Below are 20,019 nucleotides of genomic sequence, written 5' to 3'. Positions count from 1 at the left end.
ATCCAAGTGGAAGGCTCAGCATCCAGACTGGTTGTCTAGACTCCCTTTGTAGTCAGCAGAGGAAAATAGGCCTTTCAAGGGAATGATTCATCTCATCGTAAACTTCCAAAATAGGTCAGACAACTACACTTTGGTGCCTATTCCTCTCCACTAGCTGCAATGGAGATCGAGGAAGGGGCAGCAAAAGTTGGGTGAGACGGTCTCCTTTGGATCCTCTTCTGGCACCACAATGGTCTTGGCAAGCAGAGAAGGATGCTCGGTGTGTGCACTGGGTGGGGACTCGGCCAAGCCTGTGTCTTTTTTGCACCATATAAGGCAGCATAATAACATTTTAATTATTTCCCTCTCGGTTGTCAGCATCCGTCAACACCCAAAACTTCATTGCACGTTGCAGATGGGCAGCCCGCACCCCCCACTTAACTCCCATCCCATGAACCCAACTAGATCTTGGCATCAGTGAAGCTTTGAACAAGTGTTGCTGTAACACCTACCTACGCAGGTGAGATACAACCAAGCAACAGAAAGCTCATCGCCTTCCTGTCCGTAGTACGAAATCTTAACCTGTGAAGACATCACCAGATCATTACCCAAGTCCCATGTCCCATCATGCTGAGTAGGTCTTTCCACTCATTGGGCTGACCAACCAATGCTATATGACAAGCTCTTGGAGGGTTCATCCAAGCCATTCTCCATTAATCATAGTTCCACTGAACCATTTCTACCTGCTTCAGCACAAAAACAGGCACAGAAAAAGCCAAGGTTAGAGTTTTTTTGCTGCCTGCCATGGAGTTCCTGACACCAGCTTTTGCAACCACCGCTGTCTCATAGTTGGGGTACAAAATGTGATCTCCTTCTCCTTCTTAGTTTCACTTTCTGTACACGATAATTACACAATTCTTTTTAAGTTTGAGGTCTCTCCGAAGAAATTAGCCCAACGTCAGCACTACCTAAAAATGCCTGAGCTTGGCCATAATCCTCCCTTCTTTCCAGGAAAAATTGACTTATTTTTCCAGTTTCAGTGCATAAAAAACAACTAACCTTGTTGTCATTGACAGTCCTGCTGGTGACATCAATGGTGACCACAACCTCGATATCAGGATCCAGGGGCCACCTGGAGTTAATCATGGGTTTTGTCATGGGGCTGTGGATGATGTGGACTGTAACCGCAGAGGTGGCATGGACATCAAACGATGTGGCACCTTTGGGGGTAGATCTGAAACAGAGAGCAGTGTTGGGTTATAGACCAAGTTGTCCCTCCTGTTCTCATCTGTGGAACCAAGTACTCAAACCTGGAATTAAAACCCAGCCTTAACTGGGTGGAAAAGACTCAAAACATCTTCAGGTGATGAAATGCGTTGCCTGAATTTTATGTGTATTATCTCTGTGGTGGGGTATTGAGCAAGCAGAGTTCTCACTGGAGCTTCGGCACGTCCGTCCGTGGTTAAGCCTAGCCTGCGAATCACTGAAGTTTGGGCATCCAATCTCCCTCCACAACAGCAAGAAAACCCCCAAAATTTCAAGCCAACAAAACCACAGAAGATATTTATTCCCAGTATTGCTCTTGGCATGGCATCCCTGGCGCCTGCAGCAGCTTGTAAAGGGGAGATTAAAGCGTCATCTCGCTGGTCACCCCTTGTGTTTAATATCCTGCAATGTCGGAAAGCCACCTGCAGGCTTTTGCACGCTGGGACTTCTCAAATTTGGGTCTGTTTGTCCTGGTTTTACAGCCCTCACATCTCAGCGTCACCACCAGATTCTCACCGTGCTCCATTTTCTGCCCCTAAACAGTTCAAGCCACAGTCAAAGCCTGACACATCCATCACCAAGTTCCCCCTGGCCAGTGCCCTCCAGAAAGAAAATGATCCCATTTTTTTCAGATGAAAGAGCATCCACCATCTGCTTTTTTGGACCAAGCTCATATTTGCTACCAAGGAGCCAAATCAGCCCATTTTGGGGCTCAGGCTCCACGTTTAAATGGGATTGAGCTTGCTTCGAGTCCAAATGCAGGGAAAAAAAAATTGCAAATAATAGGTTTTATATATTCCCATCTGGCTGAGAGGAGAAATAATACTTTTCTAGAGCAGCTAAACCTCAATCCAAAGCACTCTGTGGGGGACAACGGCATGTCCTGGCCTAGCTCCAACACACAACCCCAATAATTGCCCCAGATGCAATGCCGACCGGCTCGCCCTGCAGTCTCTATCATTATAAACGTGATTTATTAAATAATGACATGTAACAGCACGGTAAATACAGCCTCATATCTGGCCAATAAAGCAACCCCCATATTTAAAGCTGGAAAAATCTCTTTTTGTGAAATCGCTGGTGGATTTTTTTCTGCCTGAGCCACACATTTTATTCTTTCTCCCATTTTAGCTCCAGCCAAGTTGCTTGTCTTGAATTGCTCTTGCCTAATGTTTTCACAGCCAGAAATAGACCCCGCTTAGCCAGGGTGTGCACAGGCTTTGCCTGCAAACCGTCATGGCTCAGCTACACTTTGACACCTTGCGTTTGCCAGAGCTGACATCTCTCCTTTGGGCACAGCTCCCTGTGGGACATCGTCCCCTAAAGCAGACCCACTGGGACATCTCCTCTGTACACCGAATGAGCTTGCCAAATCCTTGGATGAACTCATGATGTAGGCTCCTTCTATTCCCCCTAGCACCTACTTCTCCAAATGAAGAGCAAAAGCACCATTGGGCTCCCCCAAAACCCATCAGCCCTATGAAAAATAACGGGGATACCTTGATCCCAAGCCTTACCGGCGTGTATCAAGGAAGACTTCAGTACCCAACACGCAGACACTGTAGCTGGCATGGCTGGTGGACATCTGCACGACGTGACGTTGGGGCATGATGTGCCGGAGACAGTGGCCGCATGCGAAGGAAGGTGCTGCCTGACTTTGTAGGTAAACCAGCACAACTGGATTAAAAGGCAGGGGAATTTAACTCCTCCTTCCCTCGATGACGGGCTTTAGCAAAGGGACCCTGCCGTCTCCACCTCTGCCACCCAGCAAGCTGCCGCCCCACTCAGGAAGATGGAGACGATAAGGTAGCCCCTGGGGTGGGGACGGGCGGCTCCGGGGAGGGAACAGGGCAGGGGGGCAGGAGAGGGTGGGTGACACCCAGCCCTGCTCAGCAGCGAGCTCTTTTGGGGTTTATTCTCACCTTTTTATTCCCTTAGAGCTCCATATAAGGACTCCAAAGATTAATGTATTAAACATGTCAACTCCTCCTGCTACCTAACATGGTTGTTCAGGGTTATTACAATACGTAGCATCATTAAAATAAAGTATTTTCTTTAAAACAACCCAAATTTTCCATCTAGCCTCTCCGCAAGTGACTCACAGCCTCAGCTACCCCATTAGGGCAATGCCCAAATAAAGTCTAACGAAAGGAAATGTTTGTTCAGGTCGGTCCTTCCCACCGTAACAGCTCCTGAGGAGCGCGACAGGCAGAAACGGGTGCAGGGAAAACTGGTTATTTGGTAGGCAGGGAAGCGGAAAAACAAACAAACAACAACAAAATAACAAGAGGCTTTGAGTGGAAATTAAAAGTTCTCCATGTTTTGCTTAGACCTTGCGTTTCGGGGGAATTTGGGGTTTTTGGGCACACAGCAAAGCTCCCACGGTAAACATTCCCATCCCTGGAAGATGGGAGAGAGCCATCTCTCTCCGGGCCATCCTGGGAGGATTCGCCTGCCTCTGAAGAGTGAAACTGGATGAGATTAATCCTGCTGAGGGCAGGCAGGAGGCCTCTGACACGCTTGGGGATGGAGGCGGCAGCTACGACGGAAGAAAAAGGCAATATGGGGACGGAGAGCACACCGACAGCCTCGTTGCCGCAAGGCTCGTCCTTGTAGCAAGGGGGATGCGGGGCGACGTGGACACGTTAGTGATGCAATGGGCAGGAGAGGGCTGGAGCCAGGGGAAACGTGGTTTTGCGAGCAGCAGGACCCCTTGCAAGGCAACTCAGCGGAGCTAGAAGGACTAGTCCCCACCACTGCACTGAAGTGCACATCCTCAGCCAGAGGAGCAGCAACCTGCACGCACCTTCCCCTGCAAGATCAAACCAGCTGCTTCAAACATCTCCCGGGCAGTCTACATTAAAGGGCTCCTTCTAACTTTAATTGCAGCAGAAAAAAAAAAAAACAGCACCGTGTCTCGTACATGAGAACAGCTTCAATAATATCGTGGGAGCCTGCCAGGGCAGCCAGGATGCTCAGCTGGGGAACTGGTGGCATTTCCAGGCTCTCCAGGACCTCACCTTGCTTGAGATTTTAGCTAAAACCCCATTTCCTGAAACCCAGCACAAGCCAAACTCCTGATTTTCATAGATCTGTACATTTTCTTGGTTCTCAAGCCCTCCCAGGGGAGCACAAGCCTTCACACACCCCTAAAACCCTGCGAGCTGGAGAGTGAAGCAGAGCCCGCATGGTGTGCGAGGAGCTCACTGCATCCTCCGAGGAAGAGTCTGGCCACGGCAGCATCTCTACCAAAGAGAGCTGCAAGTTGGATTTCCCACTCACGACTGCTGGTCGCACTGGTTTGAACTGGGCACGGTGCTGAGTTTGCCGCCTGCTATGATTTTAGCATCATATCCTGCTTGGCTGGTTTGAGCCCTGTGCTGGACAGGGAACACACCTTAATCCCCACGGGGTCAGGCCGGTACGGTCTATAATCTGGAGGGAGGTGGAGGATGGTGGTTTTGGGCTCCCAATGAGCATGAGGGCTTCAGCAGAGGGTTTGGGAGCACGTGCTTCTCCAAACCCACCTGGGATCACACCCAACCAGAAAGGATGGAGACACAGTGCCGAAACGTCATCTTCATTTTGGGTTTGGGTTTTTTTTTTCACTAAGTTTAGTCACAGCACATTTTCGAGCCACCAAGGTCACTGTGGATGCTCACTCAAGCCCAAAACACCTCGTCTTCGTTGGGTGGTACCTCCACTCACCTCTTCTTCCTCCTCCACCTGCTATTAGCACTGACATGCCCATGCACAGGGAGAATGACAATTTTAAGTCATCTGGCCCATTCAGAGCTGAGTATTTCCTCCTAGTAACACCCTGTCCCAAGAAGCTGCTATTAAGATCCCCAGTACACAACAGCTGGAATCCCACCTGTCCAACAGATCAAGTGAGCTTGGTCAGCCTCAGTTTTGGGGGCTCTCTTCATCCTTTTCCCAATACCAGCCCATTTCTAGCCACGACAAAGCAAGACCTGACCCCGTTGTACTCCCCCAGGAAGTCCACTAATACCCAGATCCCCCCAGGGTGTTTCTTCTCACCCATCCTGCACCGCCACTCTGTCAAGGAAAGTTTGATAATCTCCTTGAGCTGATAATTACATCTCATTTATTACCCTCCATGTGTAATTGCAGACAGGAACTTTTAAGAGCCATGTCAGCCTAATTACTTGCAGTAGGGCAAGGCATTGAACCAGTTATCAAATCCCATTCAGGTTTACGTGAGGGTTTATTTTCTTTAGGCGCATAGCTGTAACAGCAGGGCTGGAGCATCCCAGGCGAGCACCAAGCCCCCTCTTGAGGGCCTTCCTTCGCCATCCCGTTTGGAAGTCAGGCAAGAAGGGCAGGAGTCTGGTTTGGACCAGTAAATAATGCTTTTAAAGTCAGTAAAATCCAAGAGATGTTGGTCTCCATCCTGGCAAAACATCCAGGACTTGTCAGAGTTGGCTTTGCAACTGCCTTCTCCCAGGCGAGAAAGCACCAAAAATCCCCCTCCATCCTTTCTTCTCCCCAAAATAAAGGCAGCTGCCTGATGGGAGACTTCATACCTGGCAATCCAAGAGCAAATCACCCCATAAAACTGCTTTTTTCCCCCAGGGCTGGAGCTGTGCACGTACCCCTGCACTCGCCCTTGCCCACTCTCTCCCCTGTCTTTGCATTCAATTCGCTGCCCTATAAATATCTCCCTCGCTGGGGCACGCTGAATGCCTCCCCCAGGGTGAGCAATAAACCCACCAGTGGGCTCAGCTTCGCCTGAGCGCCTTCATCCTCACCGGTGAGTTGGTTTCGCCTCCTCGAAGCTGCCTGCCTCTTCCAAAATAAAGGCAGCACAGGCAGGAATGGGCAGGAATGGGCAGCGCCTCATGGCTCGACTGGGACAGGCACCTGTTTGCACCTCCTAAACACTAAAGGTCAGCTTGAAAGGACTCCGCGAGGGGAACATTTCCCTCCTACTCTTTGCAATAATGCACGTGCCTGCAGGAAGGGAGCTGCAAAACCACCCCAAAACCCCTCACCAAGCACCCACGGAGCTTAAAACCCCCTCGCACCCACCTGCTCATTCCTCCTCAGGGAGGAGACGCTGGGTGACGCGCACGTGAAAACCCTCAGGAATCAGCTCGCTGGGGCTGTCTGCAAGCTCTGGCGCTGGGATCTGTTCCCAAGTCCTCGAAATTAGGGCAGGCAGAGATCCATCAGCAGTGGGGAAGTTTATGCAGAGCAGCTTCTAATCTGGCAGATCTGAATTTAAACAAAAAAAAACAATGGAGAACTCCTCTGACCAGATTGACTACAGCCACAAAATCGCAAGCTTCTAGACATCTGCACATGTGTGTGCGCGCATATATACCTACATACATCCTGCGACGGTTTACCATGTCTGATCTGCCTGGTAACACCTGCAGAGTTTTACAGAGTCTTACACGAAGAGCACTTTTGCCACCTGAAAAATCCTGTTCCAAGGTTTATTTAGCAACTGGTGGGGGGAGTCACATAGGCATTCACCACTCCTCATGCGATGGGGACAGGTAGGCCCTCGTGCTGGTCCCCAGCATCAGATGCAGGTACGGGGAGGATGCCTTGGATCCCTCTTGGGTGCGATTGGCCTTCTCCTTCCTCCCCATAGACATTGCAAGGGGTGGGTGCTTTTCCAAAGCCGCCCCAGGAAGGATTTAATATTTTCCCAGCTGCAAATATTGCTGCGGTAGCTCTGCAAAGACCCCCCCCCCAGGCTCACAAAGACCCCAGAAAGCTTACAAAGAACTTACATGGCTTGTAAGGAACCCGTGAGGTTTGCAAAGTCTCTGGGAAGCTTGCAAAGACCTCAGAAGGTTTGCAAAGACTCCTAGAAGCTTTGAGAGACTCCTGAAGACTTGCAGAGAGTCCAAAAAGCTTTGAAAGACCCAACCCAGCTTGCAAAGACCCTGCACAGCTTGCAAAGACCAAATCTGGTTTCCAAAAACTCCAGGAAAGACCTCATCCTCCTTCCACATTGATACCTCAAAGACAGAGATTGGTTCTATGGCAAGGAAATGGGCAGCCAGGGCCACCCAGAAAAATGCGAAGATGACCCAAAAATCCCCAGAGCCACCAGGGTTTCAGTTCCATATTTGCTAGCAGGTAGTGCTTGCTCCTACGGGTCCACAGGTTTCCTTCTGCCTGGCAAGTGCTGAAGGCGTTCACCCTCGCACCAGCTGGACCATAGAGGATATAAATACATTTATATTTTTATATAGATGTATAAACCAAACCTGTGACCCGCTAGAAATGCTCTGGCTGATTTCAAAAATCACAGGTGATGCAGTGACCTTGGGGTCTTTCTGTAAGACAGGAGGCATTTGGGGTTGGCATGGTTTTTTTGAAGGAGGATTTAAATAGTGTGTGTTTTCCTTCCTGACAACTGAAATACTAAACCCTTGGGCGCAGAAATTGGGAAGTGAAAATGGTGAAAGAGAAGCTGCTTATTGCTCATTTTCTTCTAAACTGATGGGTTTACTGGGTTTATTACCCCAGCCCATGGGTCCCAGGAGAGTGCAGGGAGGTGAGGCCACCTCAGCCCATGCAATGCCAGCTGCTGGCTCTGCTTTGGGGTAAAAAGAGGGAAAATAAATCTCATATGGTGCTGGAGAACAGAGCACGCTGTGCAAGCATGATGCAGTTTCAGTTTTTAGTTTGTTTTTGTTTTTTTTTTAAATTATTTCTTTCTGGTTCCTCTTTCACCAGTGTTTTTTACTACTGGTGAAAACTGGTACTACTGGTTTAAATAGACAGGGGTTAAAGGGATAAATCGTGATGCTTCTCCAAAGGAACACTTTCCTGCTGCACACAAATCACATTTTCCAGCCATTGCCACAAATCTCATTTTTGCATGTGCAGAAGAGCAGCAAAATTGCCCTTTTTTTGTGTGTTCCCAAGTGTTTGCTCAGCAGTGCAAAGTCCTCACTCCCATTTGCTCAGGTTATGGTGAAAAAGAAAAAAAAAACAACCCAAACAGGATCTACTTCAGAAAGGAAACTGGATTTGAGCTTATTTCCTACGCCCCAGTCACAGGGAGAAGAGAGCACTAAAAAAGAAAAGCCCAAAAGGGATATAAATAGGGAACATCAACCTGAATGTCTCTGCTCCTCACTAATTGCTTATGGCTTGCAAAATCCAGGGCAGAAGTTTGGGTTTTAAAACGAATATTTAGTTTTATGTTTGATGTTCATAAATAATGCAAACATCTGTGTGGGCAGCAATTGCTCCCAACGTGCTCCGCTGTGGTGCAGGGTGGCAAGCAGCAGGTTTGCTGTGCAAAACCACCTCTGATTTCCTCATTAGCAAGAGGCTCCCCCAGCTTCCCTTTCAAAATTAGCAGAAAAAAACAAAAACACAAAACGAAACAAAAAAAAAAGAGAGTCCTGCTCTAGCCTAAGGGTGGGGAAATTATTTTTCTTCCTGCTGAGAACAGTCAGAGGTTTTTCCTAGAAAGCAAAAATGTGTGAATACCCCAAGGATGCAAACACCAGCCGAAACCCAAAGCGCTGTGAGATCTCCACGTTGGGCTGCCTGTCCCCGTTTGGGGTCAGGGACGGGGAGCTGGGGACAGCTGGGGGAGCTCCTTGCATAGGGCTGGGAGCCGGCTGGGCTGCAGGCCAGCTGCCCTCCTTTTCCATCCCTTCCCTCCCCTCGGAGATCATTTTCATGGGGCTTTAGAGGGTCCAATCCAACCGCCCCCTCCGTTCGGACCAGGGTGGGGGCTGCAAAGTTGTCATCCCAAACTTTGCAAGCTCCAAAGGCTGATTGATTTGCTCCAGGGCCAGTTGAGGAGGAGGAGGGAGGCGTGCCAGGGAGGAAGAAGAAGCATCTGGGTGCTGCTGGGGGCTCAGTGCCACCCAGAGCGGGTGGAGAAGGGTGCATCTGCCCATCATCGGGGCATCCAGGCTTCTGTGTGGGGAGATGCCAGGGGACCGCACGCTCCGGCTGCAGCACGGGAACCGCATCGAGGCCCTGTGTGTGCTGGGCACCCACATCTCTGCCGATGTCTACGGGTGAGTGGGATACCCTAAGACTCCCCTTCCACCTCCATTTCTGCACCTCCACCTTTCTTCTCGCCTTTACCCTGCGTTTATCCTTCTGCAAATCCCCCCTCCTCATTTTTCCTTCTACTCCTCCAAAACCCACAGCTCTGACACTGATTTGATGCAATTCGTGGGCGAAATCCTCCCTGGGCTTTGCAAATCTGCACAAGTCACAGGAAACCTTTGAGCACTCGCGTTTGCATGATACGGTATTTACCCCGGGTCTGCGATGGGTTTGATCCATTTGCAGTCAACAGATCCAGCGTCATCTTGGAAAGCTGCCGGAGAGCGGAGGGATGAGTGGGAGCCACAGGGCTGGACTGCAGAGGAGTCAGGGATGGATGCAGCTGTGAGAAGGGAGGAAGAAGAGATCTAGTGAACAAGCAGTGTCCTGGGAAAGCACGGAACTCTCCACAACACCAGCCCTGCACCCCTAAAACCAGCCTAAAGCATAGTAACATAATGATTCCCCCAAAGGACGAAGTTTTAAAGTTCATTTCATGGTTAATTATGGTCTTTGCTGCTTTTACAAATCTCACGCTCAATATTCAAGCCAAGCAGCGCAGTTGCAACTCATCTGGCATCTCTGTGGGTAAATCTTCTCCCAGTGGGATTCCCAAAATGCAGAGACAAGGAAACCAAACCAGTTTTTCCATGAGTAATTAAATGTAATTTAACAATTTAAGAAACTCCTGGATTAAGAGATGCTCAGATTTCCTCTCCTCCCCTCCAGTGCAGGTTTGGCAGGGCCATCGGCATCCAGAAAGCCCATAAATGATGCTGTAACAGTGATACAGTGCAAGCTCTTGGGTGTCAGGAGCACACGTGCTCAAAGGAAGCCTGTACCTCGGGAGCTGCAAGCAGCCCAAAAATAATAACCCTGGAAAGACAGGGAAATTGGGGAAAATTCCAGGAGAGGGGAAGGGGGTGTGCAGAGTAGCTAGGGAAGAGTAAGGGTACATCAGACTGGGAGCAGTACAGCACCAGCTGCTTTGGGGTTGGATAAAATCACCCAGAAAATTAGAGTTTCAGAAAATTAAAGTCTCTCAGCTGGGTTGTGATGATGAGGTATTAGATACCGGGTTTGCCTCTGTTGGAAAAAAACCACGGATTTCCCCACTGAAGGGCAAACCTGAAGTCGGCTCCGGCAGCACTGAGTGTTCTGGCTGTGATTACTATAGATCGTAATCTGCACTGATGGCTACAAAATACACTCACTCTGCTAAAATAGCATGTTCTGCCCTCAAAAAGAAAGACACTTCAAGTATTCCCACGCAGAGAGGAAAGGGCAGAAAGATGCCAGCGGTCAGCGTGGAGTCGCCAGCATGCCCAGTCTTGACTGTGTTTTGGGCAGTGAAATTAATTGCAGTGAAAACCTGGTGTTTTCCATGCAAACCTCTAAAAATACGGAGTGTTTTTGGCAGGGCGGCCCCAGCCGGGGCAGTCTCCTTCGCTGTGAAGCACACGGAGGGGGTGAGCATGGAGGTGGTGTGCCAGGGCCGAGTGGATGTCGAGTCAACCCCCAGCAGCGGGACTCGGTGGCCGCTGGACAAGGGAACAGTCCTGAGGTTCAGTATGAACCGGGCCAGCACAGAGGTCAACGATAACAAGGTACAAAGTGGGGTGCTAGGGTGCAGGACCTCCAGAGAGGGAGAGCATCCTTCCCCAACCAGGGATTTGGGGGTTTGCAGGTAACTGTCAGCTTTTACACAGAGGGAGGGCAGCCCATCAACCAAGCCGGGGTCTTCCTCACTGGCATCGGTGAGTACAAAGGCTTCTGCAATGCAGCAATCCATTTTCACCCCTTTAGTCCTTTGTGGGGGCAGAGATGGACCCAGGTTTGCTGGGTCTGGGGGGCTTTTGCACCCACCCACCCTTGCTGTACCTTTGGATGATGGTGGGTTCTGCCCATCTAGGGATCTCTCTGGACGTCGATGCCAATCGGGATGGTGTGGTGGAAAAGAACAACCCCAACAAGGTATTTCAGCCTCTTTCCCTGCATGGAGAGGAGTTCACAGGCTTGCAAAAGCCTGAGCCTGCTAAGCTCCAGCGGGGTGTTTTAGGCAAGCTGGACCTGGGGTCCCGAGGGACACGGGGCCATCCTGCTCGTCAGCTGTGACAAGGAGAGCCCCCTCACTCCGGCACCAGACTGCGATGACGAAAGGGTATTCAGCAAAGAAGGTAACAGAGCTTCAAAGAATCATATAAAGCAAAAAAATGCCCCATTATTTCCCCTCGTTAACCTTTCTGGAGATGGAATTTTGCTTGGGAATCAACTGCCCATGAGCTACTCTCCACCAAGCTGCTGAGTAAGCTTTCAACATGGGAATTTTCTTTTTTTAACACCACACAAACTAATTGCAGTCAAGCAGGGGGCATTAAGCACGATCAGAAAAATAGCAGCGGTGCCACTGACAGCAAAGCTTGGCCCAGGAATGCTTCACGCAGGTGAAAGGAGCTCAGGGCGAGGCGTGCAGCTGGCAGCCAGGAATACCCACCCATTCCTGGAAAACTAAAATCACATGGAGCTGGCATCCATTGGATTCTTGAGGCCAGGAACTGGCTGTGCCAGAGCTGTTGTGGAAAACAAAAAAAAAGGCATTTGTTTCAAAGCACAAGCCACCAGCTCTGCTAGCAGGACCACAGGTTGTTTCTCTAGCTTGCAAAGGCTGGCAGCAAGGGAAGAGCAGATTTCTTGGCATGGGAGCAGCAAACCCCAGGAGGGAGTATGCAAGCCAGTCAGAGCTGCACTCACTCATCACTAGTTTTTCTTGGTTTTTATTTGCACCCTAGATTTGCTGGACATGTCTCGGATGGTCTTGAGGACCGAAGGGCCACAGCGCCTGCCCCGGGGGTACGAAATCATTCTCTATATTCCTGTCTCCAACGCAGAGAAAGTTGGGGTCTTTTATGCACAGAGTAAGTCCTTCCTCATCTCCTCCTCTGCCCCTTCCTCCCCATTTGTGGTGCTTTTGAGATCTCTGCAAGCTCTTTTCTTTCTGTCTCCAACCTTGTTCTCTCCATGCTCTTCAAACAGCACTTCTGAAGCAAATCCTGGCCTCAGCATCCATTCTCCAAGTTTTTCCGGCATTGAGTATTCTCTCTTCCCAATCAATTGGAAAACTCTGGAGATGAACAAGCAGAGGCATAGGGCCACAAAGCCATTTATCCAAGGTCATCCAGCAAAGGAGTAGCAAAAAAAAAAGCCATGTGTCCTGACAACCAGATGCTTTACCCATGAGGGCAATATGCTCTACAACACATTTTCCCTTCCTTGTTCCTTGTTGTGGGCACAGTAATTTATTCCCAAGAACCAAAAGCCCTCATCCAGCCCAGAAACATGTCATTAAGTAGTTTGGTCTTGTCCCTCCACGCAGAGGCAGCCTGTCAGCAGGAGGGCTGGTGGCATTGTCACCCCACGGCAGGCCAGAGGGGGCTGCAGAAGCCCCATGAAAACATCTTCCCAATGACTGCTCCCTCCATGGAAAGGATGAGACATTTTTCCTCACCCTTCTTGTGCATGACTGCAAAATTGCAAGCCCCTTAATTCCTATTTTAAGCTACTTCTGCCAGATGAAGTTGTATCCACCCAGAGAGGCAGAGAAGCTCCAGCACAGAGGAACTGTGGGACCTCTTTGCACACAAGAAAAATAGTCTTGAAACCATCACAAACTCTGGAACTTGCCCACCTTCCCCTTTCTCTTCTTGCAGACCCCTTCTTCGGGCAGCGCTACATCCACGTGCTGGGCCGGAGGAAGCTGTACCACACCGTGCAGTACCCTGGTGGGGCTGCTGAGCTCGACTTCTTTGTCGAGGGTCTCCGGTTTCCCGACGACACCTTCTCTGGGCTAGTCTCCATCCATGTCAGCCTCCTGGAGACCCTGGCTGAGGTCTGGGGTTTCCAGGGGAGGGGTGCAGAGGGGAGGTGCAACAGCCCAAGGGGCATGGAGAGGGGAGGGGGATTGAATGGGGAGCAGTCCCCATTAAATTGGATATTATGAAAAAATTTTTTACAATGCGAGTTGTAGAACACTGGCCCAGGTTGCCCACAGAGGTGGTGGATGCCCCATCCCTGGAAACGTTCAAGGCCAGGCTGGATGAGGCGCTGAGCAACCTGGTCTGGTTGGGGATGTCCCTGCTCCTTGCAGGGGTGTTGGACTAGACGGCCTTTGAAGGTCCCTTCCAACCCTAACCATTCTATGATTCTATGATTCTACGATTAATTTACCCCAAAAATGACCTCAGGGGAAGGGTATTTGGGGGGGAATAGTGGTAACTGGCATAGAAAGTTCCTGATTTCTGCTTGCCTCCCCCAGGGTATCCCCTCTACGCCAGTCTTCACTGACACAGTAGTGTTCAGGGTAGCACCGTGGATCATGACCCCCAACACTTTGACACCGGTGAACGTCTTCGTCTGCAGGTAAAGGCCAAGGGATGCTGCCTCCCCAGCCAAACCAGCATCAGCCCCAGTCTCCCTGGAGGTCACGAAGACAGGCTGGGGAGGGGATGGGCAGAGGGAAAGGCAGCTGCCTGCCGGGGATATCCATCTTCTACCAGCCCTTCATCCCCTCCCTCCTGCCATCCACTTTCCCAGCATGAAGGACAACTACCTCTTCATCAAGGAGATAAAAAACCTGGTCAACAAGGCCGGCTGCGAGCTGAAGGCTTGCTTCGGCTACGTCAACCGTGGGGACCGCTGGCTGCAGGTAGGTGGGCACCAGAGAGGGAGCAAAGCTTTCCCTCCCTGCAGATGTGTCCCATGCAGGTTTTCCTCCCTTCTTTAGGATGAAATTGAATTTGGCTACACCCACGCTCCCCACAAAAGCTTCCCGGTGGTGCTGGACTCCCCTCGAGATGGAGGGCTGGAGCAACTCCCAATCAAGGAGCTGCTGGTAAGAGCAGGACAGTTGCTTGCATTGTCCAAGGAGCAGCTTGAAGGTTTTTACACTTCACCTGTTGAACCTTTTATAAAATCCCACTCGCACTTGGCTCCTTGGAGGCCCTACAATAAATTGCCTGAAAAACGAGAGTTTAACACCTCTGCATGCAACCACATGGAGATACCACTCCATCCACTCACAGCTGGGAGGCCCCTCAAAGCAAGGATCAGAGCCTAATCCACATGCCAGCCATCTGGAAAACCCTTTATCTGGGAAGAGCTGGATGAGAGGGGCAAGGAGGACCTCATGCCTCTGGGAACAAAGAACTCTTGCCAAGTTCTGGGACAGAAGTGGATTTCTTCACCCTGAGTACCTGAGCGATGGGCTGGTTTTTCCTTTCCTCATCTGTGCCTGTGACTGTGCGGCAGCTCCTGAGCAGGAGAGGAAAGAAAAGTGCGAGAGGGGTCAATTTACTTCCTTGGAAGAGAACAAGATGCAGCCAGCTGCCAAAAACATTCCTCTGGGGCTTCTCTGCCAAGGCAAATGGCCAGCCATGGGCAGTGCGTGCAAAGCAAGCTGCCTGGGAGAGCGCTGACCGTGGCCAGGGCGCTTTGGGAGAGCCCCAAGACAAGCATGGGCAAAAAGATGGCTTGAACGATCCCTTGGAGATATCGCCATGCAGAAAGGGCCGGACACCCCCACGTAGCCACCAAATCTGTGCCTCATGCACCCAGCCAGGCTCTGGCAGCAGCCTCAGCCCTGGTCTTCTCTCCGACAGTGATGGGAGAAGAGGACAGCTCACTTCTTTTGCTGCACATCACTTTGAGGAAGGTTAAGTTCTTTCAAAAGCATTGAAATCCATCGTTTCTCGTGCCTGAAATGAGTACACACAGTCCTGGATTCATCAGGCAGGATGGGAATAGCACACTGATACGCTCCTTCGCAAATAAGCCGGGCCCACCGCTCCTTTCTGCCCTCTTTAGGAATCGCTTTGCTTAGTATTTAGAGAAGCAATTTCAGCCTTTGGAGCCGCTAACACATTATACTCCAATTTCTGCTTTGAAGCCTCCTCTAATCCCCACTCCTATCTTTCCAATCTCATTTTCCAGCTAGGAATATTGAGCCAAACACAACACACACAGGTCCTCCTCTCGCCTCAGCCAAGCCATAAGCCCCCGAGACCCCGCGCCAGGGAAAAAGGAGATGAGAGAGAATTAGCCCCTCAAAATCAATCTGGAACTAATAGGACTTGGATGCAACCGACAAACCTGGGATGAACCGATGCCTTGACAGTTGAAACCGTACCGGCTCCGTGGTTTATTAAACTGAAATAAGCTACGAGCAGGTGTTTCGTGCTCAATCCCTCCCGCAGCACTCGGGGAGAGGATCTGACCTCCAGCCATCCTCCAGATATGCACCCCAAAAATCCACAAGGAAAGGCAGCAGTGGCTCCCTGCTTCCTCAAACACCCTCAATTTAAAAAAAAAAAAAAAAAACAACTTCTAGATCATAACCATGCACTCTCAGGTCTCTCTGCTCGTTTTTACTGACCTGGGTATTTGGTTTACCACTAAGGAAACCCAACACTGATAAGTGATTGGGATTTAATGCAAACCCAACAGACACCTGATCTTGTCCCAGGGGCTGCTGTGAGCTCCCAGCCCGTAGTGACTTGAACTGGAGAGCAAGGACAGGTTCAAGGCAGGATTTTTGTCCCACCGCTGCCATTTTTGCCCCCTTTTTAGCATTGCAATCTCTCCCTCGGGCATTTGACCTGGCACATCACAACCAAGGGTTAATTACCCCTGCATGCACAATGCCTTAAATCCCAGATATGTTAAATCTTGAAAATCAGAGCTTAAATAGGATTTATGCAAAGCACAGCCCCTTGGGTGGCTCTCATGCCTGGGGCGGATTTACCCTCAGGGGCTGAGGTTCATCTCGCTGGGCAAGAGCCATACAGAAGCTCAGCTTCAGGGCTACCCCAGCACCTAATTAGCTTAACGCAGACGCTTAAACATTGGCTGTGGGATAGCAGAGATCTCTCCCCAGCTCAACATCCCAGCTCTGCCCCTGCCATTCATTACTGAGCCCAGAGGACCTAGAGATCTTTATCCTCCTGGCTTTTGTTTAGCCTCTCCTCACCCATGGACAGGCTTCTCTCAGTATTTTTATCCACTGGAGCAGATCTGAGCCCAGTAGGAGGGATAAAAGCAAAGGCATGGAGGCAGAGGTGACTCAGGGCAAAGCTTGCAGTGATTTCTCTTTCCCCAGGGCCCTGACTTTGGCTACGTGAGCAGAGAGCCCCTCTTCGAAGCCATCACCAGCCTCGACTCCTTCGGCAACCTGGAGGTCAGCCCACCTGTGACCGTGGCAGGGAAGGAGTATCCCCTGGGGAGGATCCTCATCGGCAGCAGCTTCCCCATGTAAGAGATGGGAAACCCGTGTGTTTGAGAGCAAAGGAACCACAATTGCCCCTACATATAAAAAAAAAAATTAAGAATAATCCCATTAAGGGCCTTAATTAGCCCCTTGCTGACCAGCTGCAAATCTGGTGCCCTAAGGAGCGGGTGCACCTGACCTCTGCCTCCAAATTTGCACCCTCCTTTCTCCCCTCCACCTTCATAGCAATTTCTGTGTGCGTATATATAGATACATAAATATTTATTCCCCTTATTCTCTCTCTCGGCGATATTTCACCCCCAGATCTGCAGGGAGGAGAATGACCAGAGTGGTGCGGGATTTTCTCTACGCCCAGCAAGTGCAGGCTCCCGTGGAGCTCTACTCCGACTGGCTGTCCGTGGGCCACGTGGGCGAGTTCGTCACTTTTGTGCCCACCTCTGACGCAAAGGTACCCCAAAACCCCAAGTCGCTACGTGGTTTCTCTTCTGAGATACTAATCTAATTGGAGTACCTCTAGGGAAAACCCCAAAGCTCCTTTCCATGACAGTTCCAACCAGTATGTGCTTGGGTTCTCACCTTTGTCCTCAAAATGAGGGCTCTGGACACAAGAAGGGACTTGCTGAGCTAATAACCAACACAGATAAAAGGAAAAAAAAAAAACACACCTACAAGGGTAGTCCTAGAAATTTAAACCTCAATATTCACACAGACTGGCCAGGACTCACGGCCACTCAGCATCTCCCAGATACTTTCAGAAGCTGGCTCTTTCCTCTGTCCTGGTTTTTACCACTTCTGACACACGACTTTTCCTCCCAGGGAAACCCTGCCTTGACCTGGATGGTTCAGAAAAGGAATATTTACACACACAACCCCCCCCACAAACCCTCCATGCAGTGCTTTTGCCCTCCCCACAAGCAATGCCAAAAGGAGTGCAGCAAGTAGCCTCCCACACTCCACTGAGGAGCAAAGGAGACCATTTCTGCTGGTGTGAAGCAGAAGGAGACACACACAGGGCTCAGACCCTCCAAATTCACAATTCCCAGTTTTCCATCAGCCTAGATTAATACTGATTTTTGGGCTCCCCCCTGCATCACAACACCAGCCCAGAGACAAAAAGACCTAGCCACACTCCTCAGCTCACCCAAACCCCCAGTAAACCCCCTCCCGGGGTTTACATACCCAACCTGGGGTGGGCGGGATTGGACCCGGGTGCTGCCAGGCTGCGGTTTTGCTCCCTGTCCCAGCAGCACTTTAACCCCTTGGGGGCGGTTTGGTGGGTAATTGCCAATAGCGTAAATCATCACACCTCATTTGGATACAACCCCTCAGCACCACATGAAAAACAAAGGCACTAAATAACAGCAAAGATGCCTATTCTTAAGAGTTTAAGCTCAAGTTCCTTGCAAAAACAAGCCCCTGAGGTCCCCCAAGGCTTTGGATAAGGCACTTTTGGTGATTGCTCTCTCTCCCATCTCGCCCCAGCGATTTCGGATGCTGATGGCCAGCCCCGCAGCGTGCTACAAGCTCTTTCGGGAGAAGCAGAAGGAGGGCCAGGGCGAAGCCATCATGTTCAAAGGCAAGGGGACAGCGAGCAGCTTCAGCTGAGCTTTGATGTCGGCTGAGAAAGCCGAAGCCGCCCGGCAGAGCAGCCAGCCCGAGGGCGGCAGCGCCTGACCAACGTGCGGGTATCAGGGGGACATGGGGACCTTTTCCCACCCGGTTGTCCTTCACAGCTGACAAGCGGGACACCCGCCCACCATAGCCAGCCTCCTCAAGCCCTATTTTGGGAAAGCGAGTGGGACGGGAGGCCTCTACACGGAGGGGATGCTTGCTTGGTGGGATGGAGCATCTCTAAATGCCAGCAGAGCTCCAGCACGGAGTGGGACAACTGGAGGCTCTCACGCCACCCTAAATTAACACAATTTTTTCTCGCTTGCCTTTCCCTCCCTGCATCAATGACATTTTGGTTGCCAGTCTGGGCATCCTTTAATTGCGGTCTTGAACATCATCTATCTGCAATGGGGTTGGAGAAGATCTCTATACCTCCATGGGTCCCTCTGGGTCACTGCCACCCAGCCGGGACCCAGCTGTCCCAAAACAAGGGGTGGAGGTGGCAGCTCTGGTTTTATGGAGCTGAGTGGAGAAATTTAAGAGCGAACAACTCCTGTGGGCAGGAGGGTGGATGATAGGACCTTCCCAACATTCTTTCCAATGGGCTGAGATTTTCCTCCCACTCAGTTTCCCAATAAACTAAGAACTGAGACTCCCAGCAGTCTTAACCCCAAGCTCAGGGAATCGGGATTTGGGTTTTGTTTTTTTTTTCATCTCTGTGCCCTGTTTCAAGCCGGGCTCCTACCAGTGCAGCTCCATTTTGCCAGCGGTTCGCATTTGCAGGGTACCCAGGGATGGACACAAAACGAGTCACCATCAACAAGGTCCTTTCCAATGACATCCTTGTGCAGCAGAACCAGTATGTCCAGGTAACAATCGCTATTTCTGGTAATAATTGATATGTCTTGGGATAATTGCCGCAGGGTGGTGCAAACCCTTAAGGGAGGTGTTGCATTCTGGCTCTCCTCCTGCATGAGACATCTCCCTTCTTGACTTGCTCTTCTCGATCCCCTCCAGCGCTGCATCGACTGGAACAGGGACATCCTCAAAAAGGAGCTGGGGTTGACGGAGGAGGACATCATTGACCTGCCAGCCCTCTTCAAGCTCGACAAGCAGGGCAAAGCCGTGTCATACTTCCCCAACATGGTGAGGGGGGTGCCTGCTCCTTGGGTCCTCCCCAAAAAACAGCTTGTTTCAGCAAGGATGAGTCCCTAAAGCTGTCTCAAAAAAAGCACTGTATTTACATCTGCCCAGAAAAACAAAATTTCTCCAGCCAGGCTTGGATAAGCTGGGCCTACCCCAACTTTGTGGCTTCCTGTTGCTTGAGGTTGGGTTAAACCATGTCGTTTTGAGGTGAAAACATTTCAAAGCAGTGATATTGCAATGCATGGGACATGTTTTAATGCTAAAAAAAGGGAGAAAACAAGGCTGGATTTGGAGGCTTGGTTGAGGTCAGCTGCAAAAAGTGGCATTGATGCCCCATTTTGGAGTGGGGCTGGTGGAGGAGGGTGGTGGCTTTCTTTCAGCTTCATCGGTCCCAACGCCACTGGGTTCCCCTTGTGTCACCTCACAGATCACCATGATCGTCCTGGCCAAGGACCTGGGCATACCCAAACCCTTTGGCCCCATGACAGAGGGCGAATGCTGCCTGGAGCGGCGGACTCGCTCTCTCCTGGAGCCGCTGGGCCTGCGCTGCCGCTTCCTCGAGGACGTGGCCTCCTACCACGGCAGGCTAGGCGAGGTCCGCTGCGGCACCAACGTCCAGCGACGGCCCTTCGCCTTCAAATGGTGGCACGTAACACCATAGCAGAGCCTCCTGCGCC

General features: G+C 50.7%; 2 protein-coding genes across 2 annotated transcripts in view; one reads left to right on the top strand and one right to left on the bottom strand.

Moving 5' to 3' along the window:
• Positions 1-20,019, bottom strand: part of LOC104480555 (protein-arginine deiminase type-1) — a 27,407-nt gene extending 7,388 nt beyond the window's left edge. Inside the window, exons 1-6 of the mRNA XM_086764742.1 lie at positions 19,920-20,019; positions 11,801-11,876; positions 9,520-9,649; positions 6,298-6,483; positions 1,039-1,213; positions 492-561 (exon numbers count right to left, since the gene is read on the bottom strand). Coding sequence (XP_086620868.1) covers positions 492-561; positions 1,039-1,213; positions 6,298-6,305 — 253 coding nt within the window. The 5' untranslated portion in view covers positions 6,306-6,483; positions 9,520-9,649; positions 11,801-11,876; positions 19,920-20,019. The remainder of the gene's footprint in view (positions 1-491; positions 562-1,038; positions 1,214-6,297; positions 6,484-9,519; positions 9,650-11,800; positions 11,877-19,919) is intronic.
• PADI2 (peptidyl arginine deiminase 2) lies at positions 9,148-20,003 on the top strand. The gene is made up of 16 exons (XM_010121520.2): positions 9,148-9,272; positions 10,727-10,913; positions 10,994-11,063; positions 11,219-11,280; positions 11,366-11,483; positions 12,096-12,221; positions 13,014-13,192; positions 13,619-13,722; positions 13,897-14,008; positions 14,087-14,194; positions 16,457-16,608; positions 16,889-17,033; positions 18,068-18,161; positions 18,980-19,065; positions 19,214-19,342; positions 19,770-20,003. Exons 1-16 carry the CDS (start codon positions 9,181-9,183, stop codon positions 20,001-20,003), a joined length of 1,998 nt encoding a protein of 665 aa, XP_010119822.2. The 5' UTR covers positions 9,148-9,180.

Source organism: Chlamydotis macqueenii, chromosome 21 (assembly GCF_036417535.1).
Source record: "Chlamydotis macqueenii isolate bChlMac1 chromosome 21, bChlMac1.mat, whole genome shotgun sequence".
In the NCBI taxonomy this organism is placed as follows: domain Eukaryota; kingdom Metazoa; phylum Chordata; class Aves; order Otidiformes; family Otididae; genus Chlamydotis; species Chlamydotis macqueenii.
This window is presented reverse-complemented; position numbering and strand designations above follow the sequence as displayed.

Coding starts and splice junctions, on each gene's coding strand:
- PADI2 (XM_010121520.2), top strand. CDS start 9,181: ATGCCAGGGGACCGCACGCTCCGGCTGCAGCACGGGAACCGCATCGAG. Junction 11,064..11,218: donor GGTCTTCCTCACTGGCATCG/GTGAGTACAAAG, acceptor CTGCCCATCTAG/GGATCTCTCTGGACGTCGAT. Junction 11,484..12,095: donor AAGGGTATTCAGCAAAGAAG/GTAACAGAGCTT, acceptor TTTGCACCCTAG/ATTTGCTGGACATGTCTCGG.